At 40.6% G+C, this 15,978-nt stretch overlaps 2 protein-coding genes across 8 annotated transcripts in view; one reads left to right on the forward strand and one right to left on the reverse strand.

Moving 5' to 3' along the window:
* Positions 1 to 214: 214 nt before the first annotated feature.
* Positions 215 to 15,978, forward strand: part of SPATA6L (spermatogenesis associated 6 like) — a 93,897-nt gene continuing 78,133 nt past the window's right edge. For 6 of the 7 annotated variants that reach the window (XR_016037810.1, XR_016037811.1, XR_016037813.1 and 3 more), the window contains exons 1-4: positions 215 to 294; positions 477 to 521; positions 6,771 to 6,908; positions 10,066 to 10,114. Coding sequence is in view for 1 of the 7 variants with exons in the window: in XM_088837910.1 (XP_088694036.1) it covers positions 483 to 521; positions 6,771 to 6,908; positions 10,066 to 10,114 (226 nt within the window). In the remaining 6 variants the exon portion in view is untranslated. Of the gene's footprint in view, positions 295 to 476; positions 522 to 6,518; positions 6,655 to 6,770; positions 6,909 to 10,065; positions 10,115 to 15,978 lie in introns of those variants that run through there. The other variant, XR_016037814.1, reaches the window with a different exon arrangement.
* On the reverse strand, positions 3,316 to 6,439 carry PLPP6 (phospholipid phosphatase 6). The gene has a single exon (XM_055428291.2). The coding sequence runs from the start codon at positions 6,437 to 6,439 to the stop codon at positions 5,570 to 5,572; it is 870 nt and encodes a 289-aa protein (XP_055284266.1). The 3' UTR covers positions 3,316 to 5,569.

The following is a 15,978-nucleotide window of genomic DNA, read 5'->3' on the forward strand; positions in this document are numbered from 1 at the left end:
TTAACCTAGTGATTGGGGCCCTAACGAGTTGATGGAAAGAGTGGCAGAAAGGAAACTAGGACTCTTGGCATCTCTTGATCAGGCGACCGGGGCAGTACACAGGGACACGCCCTCCCACCAGCGTGCAGTCTGGGAAGCTAATGTTGGGACGCGGAGTTCCAAGTGGCGCGCTGGAGGCTCACGCGCCTGCGCAGAAACCTTTGGCGCATTCCAGGGTGGAAGGGTGCGCGTTTGAGTGTCCATGGCAACGCGACGCTTCTGCCTTCTGGAAGCCTTGGCTCCAGCTCCTGGCGTGTGAGACCCGTCCTGGTGGGAGGGACCTGGGCTGGGGGCGGGGGACTGATGGGGTTACAAGGGGGTGGGGGTCTGTGGAAACTGCTGGGAACATTTGCTCCAGGCATTGAGTTAAACTAAGAAAATCGCTCCAAGGCTCAGTACAAAAGTATCTTTTCATTGCTGCCCTTTCACCCACGTAGGGAACTATGCCTTTGGAGGTGGTGGTGGAACTTCAGATCCGGGCGGTAAGAGAGATCGACGAACCTCCCCTCTGCCCCAAATCACACTCTTTCCTCGGGGTTCTTTTTCCCTGTCTTTTTCACCACTCCTCGCCCCACACACATCATTAATTGAATCTCTGTCCCTAAGATTCTTTACATTGGTCTTTCTGACTTTCTAACCTTTAATTCTGAACTGTGGTGTTGGAGAAGACTCTTGAGAGTCCCTTGTACTGCAAGGAAATCCAACCAGTCCATTCTAAAGGAGATCAATCCTGGGTGTTCATTGGAAAGACTGATGCTAAAGCTGAAACTGCAATACTTTGGCCACCTCATGCGACGAGTTGACTCACTGGAAAAGACTCTGATGCTGGGAAATGTTGGGGGTGGGAGGAGAAGGGGACGACAGAGAATGAGATGACTGGATGGCATCACCGACTCTGTGGACATGAGTTTGAGTGAGCTCCGGGAGTTGGTGATGGACAGGGAGGCCTGGCGTGCTGTGATTCATGTAGTAGCGGAGAGTCGGACACGACTGAGCGACTGAACTGAACTGAACCTTTAATTTGGATCAGCCTCTTTCCACTGCCCTCCCTTCCCCACTCCAAGCCAACTTCTTTCTTAGCTTTATGTGAAGTTTTTCTATTCATTTAAAACAACCTTGCATTAAGTCCCAAGAAGGGTTTTATTTTATGGGATACAGATTTCTGAGATTAAAAAGCCCCTCCTTTAAATAACCAGGGAAGATTTTACTTTCAAAAAGCCCCATCATGTCCTGATAATTTGCCACCTCTATAAACCAGTCAAAAATTTTCTAAGCTACTTCCCCTACAGATGGTTCTGGCTTGCTAATTCCAAAAAGGATATCAATCAATAACTTTAATAATTATCCACTGAATCCTGCTTAAGTGAGGTGCTTCGGCAGAGTGACTTCCTTTTTCCTCTTTGCGGCCAGTCATTCCTTATTTCCTTATTATCATTCCTTATTATCAAATAAGTCATTCCTTATTATCAAATTGCCAACATCCATTGGATCGTAGAAAAAGCAAGAGAGTTCCAGAAAAACATCTACTGCTTTATTGATTACACCAACGCCTTTGTGTAGATCACAACAAACAGTGGAAAATTCTTCAAGACCACCTTACCTGCCTCCTGAGAAATCTGTATGCAGATGAAGAAGGAACAGTTAGAATGGGACATGGAACAACAGACTGGTTCCAAATTGGGAAAGGAGTACGTCAAGACTGTATATTGTCACTCTGCTTATTTAACTTATATGCAGAGTACATCATGCGAAATGCTGGACTGGATGAAACACAAGCTGGAATCAAGATTGCCGGGAGAAATATCAGTAACCTCAGATATGCAGATGACACCACCCTTATGGCAGAAAGTGAAGAGGAACTAAAGAGCCTCTTGATGAAAGTGATAGAGGAGAGTGAAGAAGTTGGCTTAAAACTCAGCATTCAGAAAACTAAGATCATGGCATCCATCCCATCATTCCATGGCAAATAGATGGAAAAACAATGAAAACCATGAGAGATTTTCTTTTCTTGGGCTCCAAAATCACTGCAGATGGTGACTGCAGCCATGAAATTAAAAGACGCTTGCTCCTTGGAAGAAAAGCTATGGTCAACCTAGACAGCATATTAAAAAGCAGAGACATTACTTTGCTGACAAAGGTCCATATAGTCAAAGCTATGGTTTTTTCTAGTAGTTATGTATGGATGTGAGAGTTGAACTATAAAGAAAGCTGAGCACCAAAAAATTGATGCTTTTGAACTGTGGTGTTGGAGAAGACTCTTGAGAGTCCCTTGGACTGCAAGGAGATCAAACTGGTCAGTCCTAAAGGAAATCAGTCCTGAATATTCATTGGAAGGACTGATGCTGAAGCTGAAACTCCAATACTTTGGCCACCTGATGCGAAGAACTGACTCATCGGAAAAGACCTTGATGTTGATAAAGATTGAAAATAGGAGGAGGATACGACAGAGGATGAGATGGTTAGATGTCATCACCAACTCGATGGACATGAATTTGAACAGGCTCTGGGAGTTGGTGATGGACAGGGAAGCCTGGCATGCTGCAGTCCATGGGGTTGAAAAGAGTCAGACACGACAGAGTGACTGAACTGAACTGATTCCTTATTTCAGCTTCCATTTTCCAATCCTGTAATTGGTGACAGACTGTCATATGGCTTTCCCTGAAAGCTATATGGGACTTTTCTACTGGATATGATTATAAGCCCAAGATCAACAGTTTCCAACCATGGAAAATCTGGTTCAGTTCAGTCGCTCAGTTGTGTCCAACTCTGCGACCCCATGAACTGCAGCCTGCCAGGCCTCCCTGTCCATCACCAACTCCTGGAGTCCACCTAAACCCATGTCCATTGAGTCGGTGATGCCATCCAACCATCTCATCCTGTCGTCCCCTTCTTCTCCTGCCCTCAATCTTTCCCAGCATCAGGATCTTTTCCAATGAGTCAGCTCTTTGCATCAGGTGGCCAAAGTATTGGAGTTTCAGCTTCAAAATCAGTCCTACCAATGAACACCCAGGACTGACCTCCATATAAGTGACAAGTGCTGTGATTTCCTCTTATGTGCTGCTCTGAAACAAAGATGGAAATTTCCTGGATTTGACCCACTTCGCTGACAGCAAATAGGACTGACTATATCAAGTGTGTTGTATCAGTTGTGAACTCTCACAATTGTTCAGTAAGAAGAAGGAATTCATGAGAAGCTGAGTGGTAAATCAGTTTTCCTCCTTATCAAGGCAAAAATAAACAAGTTTTCATCTCACGTCATTCAACATTACTGGTTAATTTTATTTTGACTTTTAAAAGGAATTCATCAGTGTACAATTAATTAACAGTAGAATCAGTTTTTTTTTTCTTTTTTTTACTCTACAGTACTTAGTATACTCCAAAAAAACCCACAAAAACAAACCAGATGAATTGATCTGTGCTTTAAAAACCAGCAAACTCAGGCCTCGGCAATCAAGATAGGGGATTACAAAAAAATAATCAGGAATAAGGTGAGCCTAACTCTGACCTCCCATTATTCAGACCTGTGGATCCTGCAAGAGGAAATATTTTTTCCAAATATCTGGGCTGAAGATTGCTGCAGTTAAAGGATCTCTGTTAAGGCTAAAAATAAAGGAAACCACCTAGAGTGTCACAGTTTGGCTGATTCAAGAAGTGAAGAGGTAGTCTGTGTTCAGGATGTTGTGAGAATGCAAATAATTTCTGTATTGAAGAGTAGCTATTCCTTTTTCAGTGTTCCTCAAACACTGGAAAATTCACACTTCTATCCAGTCAGAACCTACCTGTCACAGCCATTCTCCAGATTCCTATGTGTACGTCTATTTGATAGATCAAATGTCATCATCCTATTTTTAAATATGAAATAATTAGTTATTAAGATTATCTAAAGACATCAATTCCATAGGTAATTTAAAGGGTCATATTTTCAGGCATAGCAGCATTTAAAGCACACACCTTCGTCAGTCTTTCCCAGTCAAGGAATAATAAGCAGAGTTCACCCTGTGTTTGGTGGTCTTTGGTCTTGTGAACTGGGGAGGCACCATGGATAAACTACTTTAATTATGAGGGTCAATATAAGCAGAAAATCTTGGAGTTATACTTTGTGCCTGGTATAGCACACTTGATGGTATGCTCCACTTGATGAATTTCAAGTTAAATATTGTTACCTAAAGTGTGCTTATATAGAGAAACGGAATTCCACATGAAAAGCTTTAATATACAGGGTCATCCTTATGGTATATATTTGAAAGGTTATGCTCTTACATTGCAAAGAAGTTATTTCTCCATTTTATTACCTCATAAAGAAGCATTATTCTTTATTCAGTAGAGATGGTAGGCAGCAGGGCCCATCTCCTTCCTTGTTGGTCCACTGATAAAGTATTTGGTGATCCTGCCTCCAAGACTCAGTTCCTCTGACCTCCTCAGTGACTTCGCTTTTCTGTCCTGTCATGTCATGCTGTTTGCTGTCAAAATAATTAAGCCGGAGGCAGTAAGCCCATCTTTGCTTTCTATGAGCACTGTTGATATGCCCACTTTTAAGTGTTTCTTCTTCAGGTAAGTTCTTGGCTTGTTCTCTAAATGCAGAAGGATAATATTAGGGTAGTGGGAAATACCTATTTAAAGATCTTTGAGGAGGTAGAGGAAAAGGAGAGAAATATTTGTACTGTAATCTCTCTTTTCCACTACCCAATCTGTGAAGATGGAAGAGACAAAACTAAAAAAGTCGCCAAGAAAATCAGGATTAAGAAGAAATCTCCCCAACTATAGTAACATATTGTCAGAATAAATTAGAAAAACCTATGTCACAGGCTCTTAAAATCTACCTCTGCTTCCCATGTGGTACAGTGGTAAAGAATCCGCCTATCCACGCAGGTGACGCAGGAGACTCAGGTTCGATCCCTGGGTCAGGAAGATCCCCTGGAGTAGGAAAAGACAACCCACTCCAGTATTCTTGCCTGGAGAATCTCATGGACCGAGGAACCTGGTGGACTGCAGCCCATGGGGTCACAAAGAGTCAGACTCAGCTGAGTGATTAATGCTATGTCGTAGACTCTTAAAATACTGTTTAAAATCTACCTCAGGAAAAGGATAAGGATGTGGCTCATTTGCATGTATATATTTACAGACTGAAGTTTCTTTTTTTCAAAGTTCAATTTACAGGTGATATCTTGACTTCCAGGATTACAAAATTTTCTGATGTCACCTTTTAAGAAGCAGCAACATTATAATCACTCCAACTTGGTTTCTTTAAAGTTTTCCTGGAGAGATAAAGAGTTATTGAATAAGTATATGATAGAGTTTTTTTTTTTTTGCTTTCTGTAACATGGCTGTGATCAGTAATGGTCAGCACTGTGCTGTAGCTTAGCAACCCATCGCCATTGCCTTCTCCCATTAAGATGATAGGACACTTAAAATCCCAAAAGGAAACCTGAAATGTCCTTAGAGGGGCAAGCATGATGGCTGCTGGTTTATGTCAGTATCATCACGGGTGGAAACCTTCAGATGTCCTGGTGCCACAGTGAAAGAGATGGTGTCACGGTTGGTTCCACAGTACAAAGAGGACTGGAGCAGTGTGTGGTGAAAGCCAGCAATAATCCACGATGCTGTATTGCATGTAGCCCAGAAAAAAGCCAAAAGCTACGTCAGTGACATTGTGTCGCCCCAGCATGACCCTGGAGAGACCCAAGATGAAGGCCCAGAGCACCACCAGCACCCTCAGGGGAATGGCCAGCACCAGATGGTTCAGGATGAAGCGCGACACAAGGGCGGCCCTGGTGGTATGGCCTGAAGGGAAGGAGTACTTGTCCACCGAAACAGTGAAAAACATGTCCATCTGGTTGTGGGCCGGGCGGCGCCTGCGGACCAGCCCCTTGATCAGGGACACCAGCAGCAGGTCCAACAGCAGGGCGAAGAGCAGGTTCATCAGCACCTCGCGCCCGGCCCAGCTGTCGCTCCTGGACAGGCAGTAGAGGGTGCCGAGCAGCCAGGGGATGCCGTGTCCCGAGATCTCCAGCAATTTCATAAGGGGCCTCATGCTGCCCCAGGACGAGCTCTCCCCCGCGCACACCCCGAGCTTCTTGGACAGCCACAGGTCGATGGCCAGTAGGGAGCGCAGGGCGATGCCCAGGAAGGACGGGTTCAGATCAATGCGGTCCTCCTCGGGCAGCTGGGGCGGGAGCGCCTGAGAGGAGCCCGCCCCAGCCAAGGGGAACGAACCGCGGCGGTGCACTGGGCTCTCAGACGCGCGGAGACGGGCGCTGGTGGGGTCGGCGCCCGGCACGCGGCTGCTGAGCAGGGACTGGAACTCGAATCTGCTGCCGCCGCCATGGGCCGGACTGCCGCTGCTGCTGGGGTCGCAGGTGCCCAGCGGGCGTCCCTCAGCGTTCCTTCGTGGGCTCTGCATCGTGGCGAGCAGCCCGAACCGCAGTACCTGGCCGGCCTAAGAAGAAGGTTCCCAGCCTTGCAGCCTCTTCCGCTTCCGCACTGCCATCCTGGAGGGGCGGGGAGAGGAGCCAGGGAGAGAACGATTGTGACACCTGGCGGAGACGTGGGAGGAAACTGGAATTTTCAGTTTGCACAAGGGGAGGAGAGGGGAGGTTGGTGCTGTGAGAGAAGAAGGTGAGAGTTGATGGCGGTGGGGAGGTGGGGGGGATTTGCCATTGTGGGAGGTTAGGGAAAATAGAGCCTTTACAAAACAAAACAAATCCCTTTCTGTCTCTCTCTCTCTTGTTAAGATTTCTTGCCCAGGGGTGTTCCTTCCTGACAAGCATGCTGTGTTCCTTGGAGTTTACCTCCTGAATCAGTACCTGGAGACAGACTGCTTTCCCTCTCTGTTCCCTATTATGATTCAGCGAAGCATGAGGTTTGAAAAGGTGATCTTGACTTTCTTATTGCTAAATAAAGAAATTCAAATTCTGTTGTTTGAAGATCATTTACTGGTTCTTATAAAGAACACAGCTTTTATAAAGTTATTTTGTAAATTTTGTTTTAAAAATTACATGAAGGCACCTTAGCACAGTGCAGAAGCATTGTTGGAGGACTTGCTTTGAGTCCCAGATCTGAGCCAAGTTCTGTCAAACTAGTAAGTACCCTGGTGGTGGTTTTCTATTCTTGGAACTCCCATGGCATTTTCTAACTGGAGCAAAGAGCATTTTCTGAATGTTTTTGGAGATGTTAGAGTCAGCTGATATACATTTCTTACAGAGATTATCAGTAAACTAGCAGGCCTCAAAAGCAAACTTTTTAGGCCCAGAAAAATACCCCAAACTAACCAAATTAGTTAAACCCTGTATCTGAAAGCCTGTAACAAAACAAGAAGGCTCTTTACATTTTCTGAGTTTCCTTAGGTCATGTTGGTTTATTTAGCTACAGTGATAAAGACTAGATCCCATTCCAGTGAATGTCAAATATATAAATAGACAAACGTTACTAACCCTCTTCCTACTTTCATGAAATATTAATTTTGTTACCATCCAATCACTGACAATCTCTTAAGGTTTTTCTTTGGAATTTAAAGATTGAATCAGTTTTAAACTTGATAAGTCTATGATTTTGTCCCAAACAGCATCACCGAGGTGCTTCTTTGGGGAAGGGTATGAATGTGGGAAGGCTCCAGGATAGGGCCTATCACTTTAAAAGATCTGGTTGGTGGTGCCCAGAAAATGACATGTATGTTTCAAACTGAGAGTAGGAAAGGAGGGAATTCCCTGACAGTCCAGTGGTTAGGTTTCTACTGCAGGAGGCCCAAGTTCAATCCCTAGTCAGGGAACTAAGATTCCCCCAAGTTGTGTGGCACAGCCAGAAAAATAACAACAGCAACAACAGAGAAGATGACTATTGATGCTTTTGAAAGGTCTAGGGCTGTGTGTAATATTTTTATAAATCACAGTCTGTTAATTTAGATAGAGCCTTCATAACTGGCTCTCTTATTCCTGAGAGGAATAAATGGATATTATCTTAGAATATACAGTCAGTATACAAAGGAATCTACTGCCGTTTTGATATTGGTCATGGTAAAAAGTGGGTGCAGAAAATTCAGTGTATTTTTTCCTCCAAGAATTTCCTTATTAGTTTTATCAACTTTAAATGTGCTTATTTAGAAGACTTTAAAAATATTTTTATAAGAAACTTGAGAATGTAAAATTGTAAAAGCTGTAAATCAATTTGTAAATGACCTTGGAGGTCATCCAGTCCCACCTCCCTGACTTGCAAAAGAGGAGAGTGAGTCTGAGTCACTGTAGATGCCATTACTGATGTCCCAAAACTGTGTATTTGAGATTACTAGTCAAAAATATTATGGACCGTTTTTCATTTTATAAGGTGAAATTACATAAGATGCTTAATTTTTTACAAAACTTTTTATTTTATATTGGGGTATAACCGATTAACAATATTGTGATAGTTTTAGGTGAACAGTGAAGGGCCCATGTACATGTATCCATATTCCCCCAAACTGTCCTCCCATCCAGGCTGCCTCAACATTGAAAAGAGTTCCATGTGCTATACAGTAGGTTATCCTTGTTGGTTATCCATAAATGCTTTATTTTAAATTTTGAAAAATTGCCCTCTTGTGTGAGCTCTTTGGGTTCTTATTCAGACTTTCTACTAGTTGACTCCAGCTTTCTTGTATCTGTTCCATTCTTTAGCTGCAAATACTTGCAGCGAGTAATGAAAACATTGGACCTTCTGAGTGATTCAGAATTCAGTGTTCTAAAGCAGCCAGGTAAATAAGAAATTATTCATAAAGAATGTAAGAGCCATTGTGTTTAAGCAGCTCATGTTGATCATTTATTTCCAATAATCATCCTTGAATAATTCTTAGACATAAATGAAGAGAAGGGATGAAATATTACTGAAACAATTTTGGAAAAAAATCACAGCTCACCCACATTTACTTGTTATATTCAAGTCAGTGAGACAAAAATGGATTACAGGAGACAGCTTCTACTTTTGTCATTAAAGCAGACCTGGTTTTGGATCAAGAGCAGATTTTAATCATGCTTAAGGGTAAGCACCATTTAAATCAGAAATTTGATACCTGAGATCAAACTCTACTGAAAACTTAAAAAAAAAAACACCAAGATTCTAAAGTTCAGAAAGAGGGGCATGGTATGCTTTTATTTCAGTCCTAGGCCCTTTTATATGAAGGACAGAATGAACATATTTGGCTATGTCTAGACAGGAGAAGGCAATGGCACCCCACTCCAGTACTCTTGCCTGGAAAATCCCATGGAGAGAGGAGCCTGGTAGGCTGCAGTCCATGGGGTTGCTAAGAGTCAGACACGACTGAGCAACTTCCCTTTCACTTTTCACTTTCATGCGTTGGACAAGGAAATGGAAACCCACTCCAGTGTTCTTGCCTGGAGAATCCTAGGGACAGGGGAGCCTGGTGGGCTTCCGTCTATGGGGTTGCACAGAGTCAGACACGACTGAAACGACTTGGCAGCAGCAGCAGCAGCAGACAGGTATCACAGTGTTTTTCTTGTGCTTCATGATATACCTAAAACTCATGAGGCTCTCTTTTGTTATTTTTGGATTCTGTGGCAGTCTAGCTGTGAGTATTTAGCTTTTCTTTTGTGTTACACATAGAATTTTTATTTATGTTCCTTTTTAGCACAACCAGTTGTTTGGGAAGAGAAGTCATTCATTCAGTTAACATATAGTGAGTATCTGTTGTACTCAGGATGTTTTTCTAGGTACTCAAACAAGACTGTTTGAGGTTGATATCAGATGTACTTTTAGGAACAGGCTGTGGGGCCAGGTAAAGTAGATGACATTTTGAACATGTGGTAGTTTCAGCCAACTCAAATTTTCCTTGTTCTTTGTATTGTGTTAATTCTCATTCATTTCCTCTGTAGTCACTTGTTGAACTTTTAACCACATAGCTAAAGGCACTCCTTTGAATTCATATGACATATATGCCTGGATTTGACATGTGTTAAAATTTTGGAAGAAAATGATATAAATTTTATATAAGTATATATTAATAAAACTTGGAAGATTTATTTCCCCCATTTTTTCCCCCTATAGGTATTTGAAAATGCAATAGATCCTGGAGCTGTAGCAGACATTTTAGAAAGTAGGTACTCCCCTCTGCACCCCCTGACCCAAAAGAGAGAGAGACTATTGTGTATATGTAATTCATAGATATAAAACTCTGCTATATTCTAAGTTACGATACTTCCATATTTAACCAATATTTATGTTCATGATAGTCTTTAAAATTTGAATAATGTTAATTGAATTGCAAACCATTTTCTAGATATAGATGGGATTTACTAGATGGTATGATTCTGTTATTTTATTGCAGTTAAATGATTTTTATATCTTAACAGTTGTGTAACCATCACCATAATCAATTTTACAACATGTTCATCACCACAGCAAGAAGCCATATACCCATTCTTCCTCATCCCTTCCAGCCCTAGGCAACTACTAACTAAACTATATGCCTCTATAGATTTGCTTATTCTGGATATTTTTCATATAACGGAATTATATAATATGTGGTCATTTGTAACTGGCTTCTTTAACTTAGCATAACGTTTCTAAGATTCTTCCTGCTATAACATGTGTCAATATTTGACTTCTTTTTATATCTTTTGGATCAGGGATCAAACATGTGTCTCCTGGATTGGCAGGGGGATTCTTTACTACTGCGCCACCAGGGAAGCACTAACTCAAAGATATTTATTGTTTTCTAAGAGTTTTATCATTTTAGCTCTTATATTTAGGTCTATAGTACATATTGAGTTGATTTTTGTAGATGGCAAGAGGTAAGGGTCCAACTTCAGTCCTGCCCATCTGGATATCCAGTTGTCTTCACACCATTATTACTAAGAGCAATTTTTCCCCATTGAATAGTCTTGACACTCTTGTTGAAAATCAACTGACTATAAGTGTGAGGGTTTTTTTGGAGGGTCTCAATTCTATTTCATTGATTCATGTATCTGTCATTATTCTGGTGCCACACTATTTTGTTTATTATAGCTTTATGGTTAGTTTTAAAACCAGGATGTTCTTTTTCAAGATTGTTTTTCCTATTTGGGTTCCCTTAGTTTGCCATATGAACTTTAGGATCAGCTTGTCAGTTTGCAAAGATGCCAACTAGGAAGTTGATAGGTATTGATAGACTGCATTGAACCTGTAGATCATCTTGGAGAATATTGGCATCTTAACAATATTAAGTCTTCCAATTCATGGCATGGCTTGTGGTGATAATTAATTGAATATAAGGAATTTAGAAACTGAGATAGATGAAGTACAACACATTACCTTTGGGGTGATGGTTGGAAAGAATATAATCCTCCCTCCTGTTTGGAAAACTTAAAATTATGGGCTGTCTTGGCTTTTAATTTTCTTGGCATTTAAAATTTTGTTCTTACATATTCATGTTTTCCATAGTCTACAAAGGAAGAATTTTACTTTTATGGTATGTATTTTTTAGCTTTTTTGAGATGTAACTGACAAACAACATTGTGTAAGTTTAAGGTGTACAACATGTGGATTTGATACTCAGGTATTTTGCAAAATGTTTACTACAGTAGTGTTAGCTTATACTTCTATCACATAACATAATTACCATTTTTTTTGTGGTGAGAACATTTAAGATCTACTCTCAGTAACTTTCAGGTATACAATACAGTATTATTAACTATAATCACCATTATTGTCTATATAAAATGTTTTCACTTCTAATATATTGTGGGAATTATTTTTACTGATTTTTATTGTTATACCATTTGTATTTTATTTTTTTTTTTTAAATTAATTTTATTGGAGGCTAATTATTTTACAATATTATATTGGTTGGTGTTGCCATACATTGACATGAATCCACCCTGGGTGTACATGAGTTCCCCCTCCTGAACCCCCCTCCCATCTCCCTCCTCCCTTTATCCTCCTTCTGGGTCATCCCCGCACACCAGCCCTGAGCATCCTGTAACATGCATCGACCCTGAACTGGTGATTCATTTTACATATGACAACATACATGTTTCAATGCCATTCTCCCAAATCATCCCACCCTCACCCTCTCCCACAGAGTCCCAAAGACTGTTCTATACACCTATGTCTCTTTAGCTGTCTTGTATACAAGGTTATCATTAGCATCTTTCTAAATTCCATATATATGCGTTAGTATACTGTATTGGTGTTTTTCTTTCTGGCTTACTTCACTCTGTATAATAGGCTCCAGTTTCATCCACCTCATTGGGACTGATTCAAATGCATTCTTTTTAATGGCTGAGTAATACTCCATTGTGTATATGTACCAAATCTTTCTTATCCATTCATCTGCAGATGGACATCTAGGTTGCTTCCATGTCCTCGCTATTATAAACAGTGCTGAAATGAACATTGGAGTACATGTGTCTCTTTCAATTCTGGTTTCCTCGGTGTATATGCCCAGGAGTGTGATTGCTGGATCATATGGCAGTTCTATTTCCAGTTTTTTGAGGAATCTCCACACTGTTCTCCATAGTGGCTGTACTAGTTTGCATTCCCACCAACAGTGTAAGAGGGTTCCCTTTTCTCCACACCCTATCCAGCATTTATTGCTTGTAGACTTGTGGATAGCAGCCTTTCTGACTGGCGTGAAATGGTATCTCATTGTGGTTTTGATTTGCATTTCTCTGATTACGAGTGACGTTGAGCATCTTTTCATGTGTTTGTTAGCCATCTTTATGTCTTCTTTGGAAAAATGTCTGTTTAGTTCTTTGGCCCATTTTTTGATTGGGTCGTTTATTTTTCTGGAATTGAGCTGCTTGTATATTTTGGAGATTAATCCTTTATCAGTTGCTTCATTTGCTATTATTTTCTCCCATTCTGAAGGCTGTCTTTTTCACCTTGCTTATAGTTTCCTTTGCTGTGCAGAAGCTTTTGATTTTAATTAGGTCCCATTTGTTTATTTTTGCTTTTATTTCCAATATTCTGGGAGGTGGGTCTTGGAGGATCCTGCTGTGATTTATGTCAGAGAGTGTTTCGCCTATGTTCTCCTCTAGGAGTTTTGTAGTTTCTGGTCTTACATTTAGCTCTCTAATCCATTTTGAGTTTATTTTGGTGTATGGTGTTAGGAAGTGTTCTAGTTTCATTCTTTTACAAGTGGCTGACCAGTTTTCCCAGCACCACTTGTTAAACAGACTGTCTTTTCTCCATTTTATATTCTTGCCTCCTTTGTCAAAGATAAGGTGTCCATAAGTGCGTGGATTTATCTCTGGGATTTCTATTTTGTTCCATTGATCTATATTTCTGTCTTTATGCCAGTACCATACTGTCTTGATGACTGTGGCTTTGTAGTAGAGCCTGAAGTCCGGCAGGTTGATTCCCCCAGTTCCATTCTTCTTCCTCAAGATTGCTTTGGCTAATCGAGGTTTTTTGTATTTCCATAGGGCTTCCCTTGTGGCTCAGCTGGTAAAGAATCTGCCTGCAATGCGGGAGACCTGGGTTCGATCCCTGGGTTGGGAAGATCCCCTGGAGAAGTGAAAGGCTACCCACTCCAGTATTCTGGCCTGGAGAATTCCATGGACTATCCATGGAGTCGCAAAGAGTCGGACACGACTGAGTGACTTTCATTTCATTTCATTTTTCATACAAATTGTGAGATTATTTGTTCTAGTTCTGTGAAAAATATCGTTGGTAGCTTGATTGGGATTGCATTGAATGTATAAACTACTTTGGGTAGTACACTCATTTTTACAATATTTACTCTTCCAATCCACGAACACGGTATATTTCTCCATCTATTAGTGTCCTCTTTGATTACTTTTGGGCTTCCCTGGTGGCTCAGAGGTTAAAGCGTCTGCCTCCAAGGCGGGAGACCCGGGTTCGATCCCTGGGTTGGGAAGATCCCCTGGAGAAGGAAATGGTAACCCACTCCAGTATTCTTGCCTGGAGAATCCCATGGACGGAGAAGCCTGGTAGGCTACAGTCCACAGGGTTGCAAAGAGTCGGACACGACTGAACGACTTCACTTGATTACTTTCACTAGTGTTTTATAGTTTTCTATGTACAAGTCTTTTGTTTCCTTAGGTAGATATATTCCTAAGTATTTAATTCTTTTCGTTGCAGCAGTGCATGGAATAGTTTCCTTAATTTCTCTTTCTATTTTCTCATTATTAGTGTATAAGAATGCAAGGGATTTCTGTGTGTTGATTTTATATCCTGCAACTTTACTGTAATCATTGATTAGCTCTAGTAGTTTTCTGGTAGAGTCTTTAGGGTTTTCTGTGTAGAGGATCATGTCATCAGCGAACAGTGAAAGTTTTACTTCTTCTTTTCCAATTTGTATTCCTTTTATGTCTTTTTCTGCTCTGATTGCTGTAGCCAAAACTTCTAGAACTATGTTGAATAGTAGTGGTGAGAGTGGGCACCCTTGTCTTGTTCCTGACTTTAGGGGAAATGCTTTCAGTTTTTCACCATTGAGGATAATGTTTGCTGTGGGTTTGTCATATATAGCTTTTATTATGTTGAGGTATGTCCCTTCTATTCCCACTTTCTGGAGGGTTTTTATCATAAATGGATGTTGAGTTTTGTTGAAGGCTTTCTCTGCATCTATTGAGATAATCGTATGGTTTTTATTTTTCAGTTTGTTAATGTGGTGTATTATGTTGATTGATTTGTGGATATCATCCTTGCATTCCTGGGATAAAGCCCACTTGGTCATGATGTATGACCTTCTTAATGTGTTGTTGGATCCTGATTGCTAGAATTTTGTTAAGGATTTTTGCATCTATGTTCATCAGTGATATTGGCCTGTAGTTTTCTTTTTTTGTAGGGTCTTTACCAGGTTTTGGGATTAGGGTGATGGTGGCCTCATAGAATGAGTTTGGAAGTTTCCCTTCGTCAGCAATTTTCTGGAAGAGTTTGAGTAGAATAGGTATTAGCTCTTCTCTAAATTTTTGGTAGAATTCAGCTGTGAATCCGTCTGGACCTGGGCTTTTGTTTGCTGAAAAATTTCTGATTACAGCCTCTAGTTCCGTGCTTGTGATGGGTCTAGTCAGATTTTCTATTTCTTCTTGGTTCAGTTTTGGAAAGTTGTACTTTTCTAGGAATTTGTCCATTTCTTCCAGGTTATTCATTTTATTGCCATATAATTGCTGATAGTATTCTCTAATATTCCTTTGTATTTCTGTGTTGTCGGTTGTGATCTCTCCATTTTCATTTCTAATTTTATTGATTTGTTTCTTCTCCCTTTGTTTCTTGATGAGTCTGGCTAGTGGTTTGTCAATTTTATTTACCTTCTCAAAGAACCAGCTTCTGGCTTTGTTGATTTTTGCTATGGTCTCTTTTGTTTCTTTTGCATTTATCTCTGCCCTAATTTTTACGATTTCTTTCCTTCTACTGACTCTGGGGTTCTTCATTTCTTCCTTTTCTAGTTGCTTTAGATGTAGAGTTAGGTTATTTAGTTGACTTTTTTCTTGTTTCTTGAGGTGTGTCTATATTGCTATGAACTTCCCCCTTAGCACTGCTTTTACAGTGTCCCAGAGGTTTTGGGTTGTTGTGTTTTCATCTTCATTCATTTCTATGCATATTTTGATTTCTCTTTTGATTTCTTCTATGATTTGTTCATTATTCAGCAGCATGTTGTTCAGTCTCCATATGTTAGCATTTTTAATCGTTTTTCTCCTGTAATTGAGATCTAATCTTACTGCATTGTGGTCAGAAAAGATGCTTGGAATGATTTCAATTTTTTTGAATTTACCAAGGCTAGATTTATGTCCCAGGATGTGATCTATCCTGGAAAAGGTTCCGTGTGTGCTTGAGAAAAAGGTGAAATTCATTGTTTTGGGGTGAAATGTCCTATAGAGATCTATTAGGTCTAACTGGTCTATTGTATCATTTAAAGTTTGTGTTTCCTTGTTAATTTTCTGTTTAGTTGATCTATCCATAGATGTAAGTGGGGTATTAAAATCTCCCACTATTATTGCATTGTTGTTAATTTCC

This window comes from Moschus berezovskii, chromosome 7, assembly GCF_049115385.1.
Source record: "Moschus berezovskii isolate FMDL1 chromosome 7, NW_MosBer_1.0, whole genome shotgun sequence".
In the NCBI taxonomy this organism is placed as follows: Eukaryota; Metazoa; Chordata; class Mammalia; order Artiodactyla; family Moschidae; genus Moschus; species Moschus berezovskii.

What these genes read in the sequence shown, in the direction of transcription:
- PLPP6 (XM_055428291.2), bottom strand. Translation starts at nt 6,439, where the DNA reads ATGCAGAGCCCACGAAGGAACGCTGAGGGACGCCCGCTGGGCACCTGC.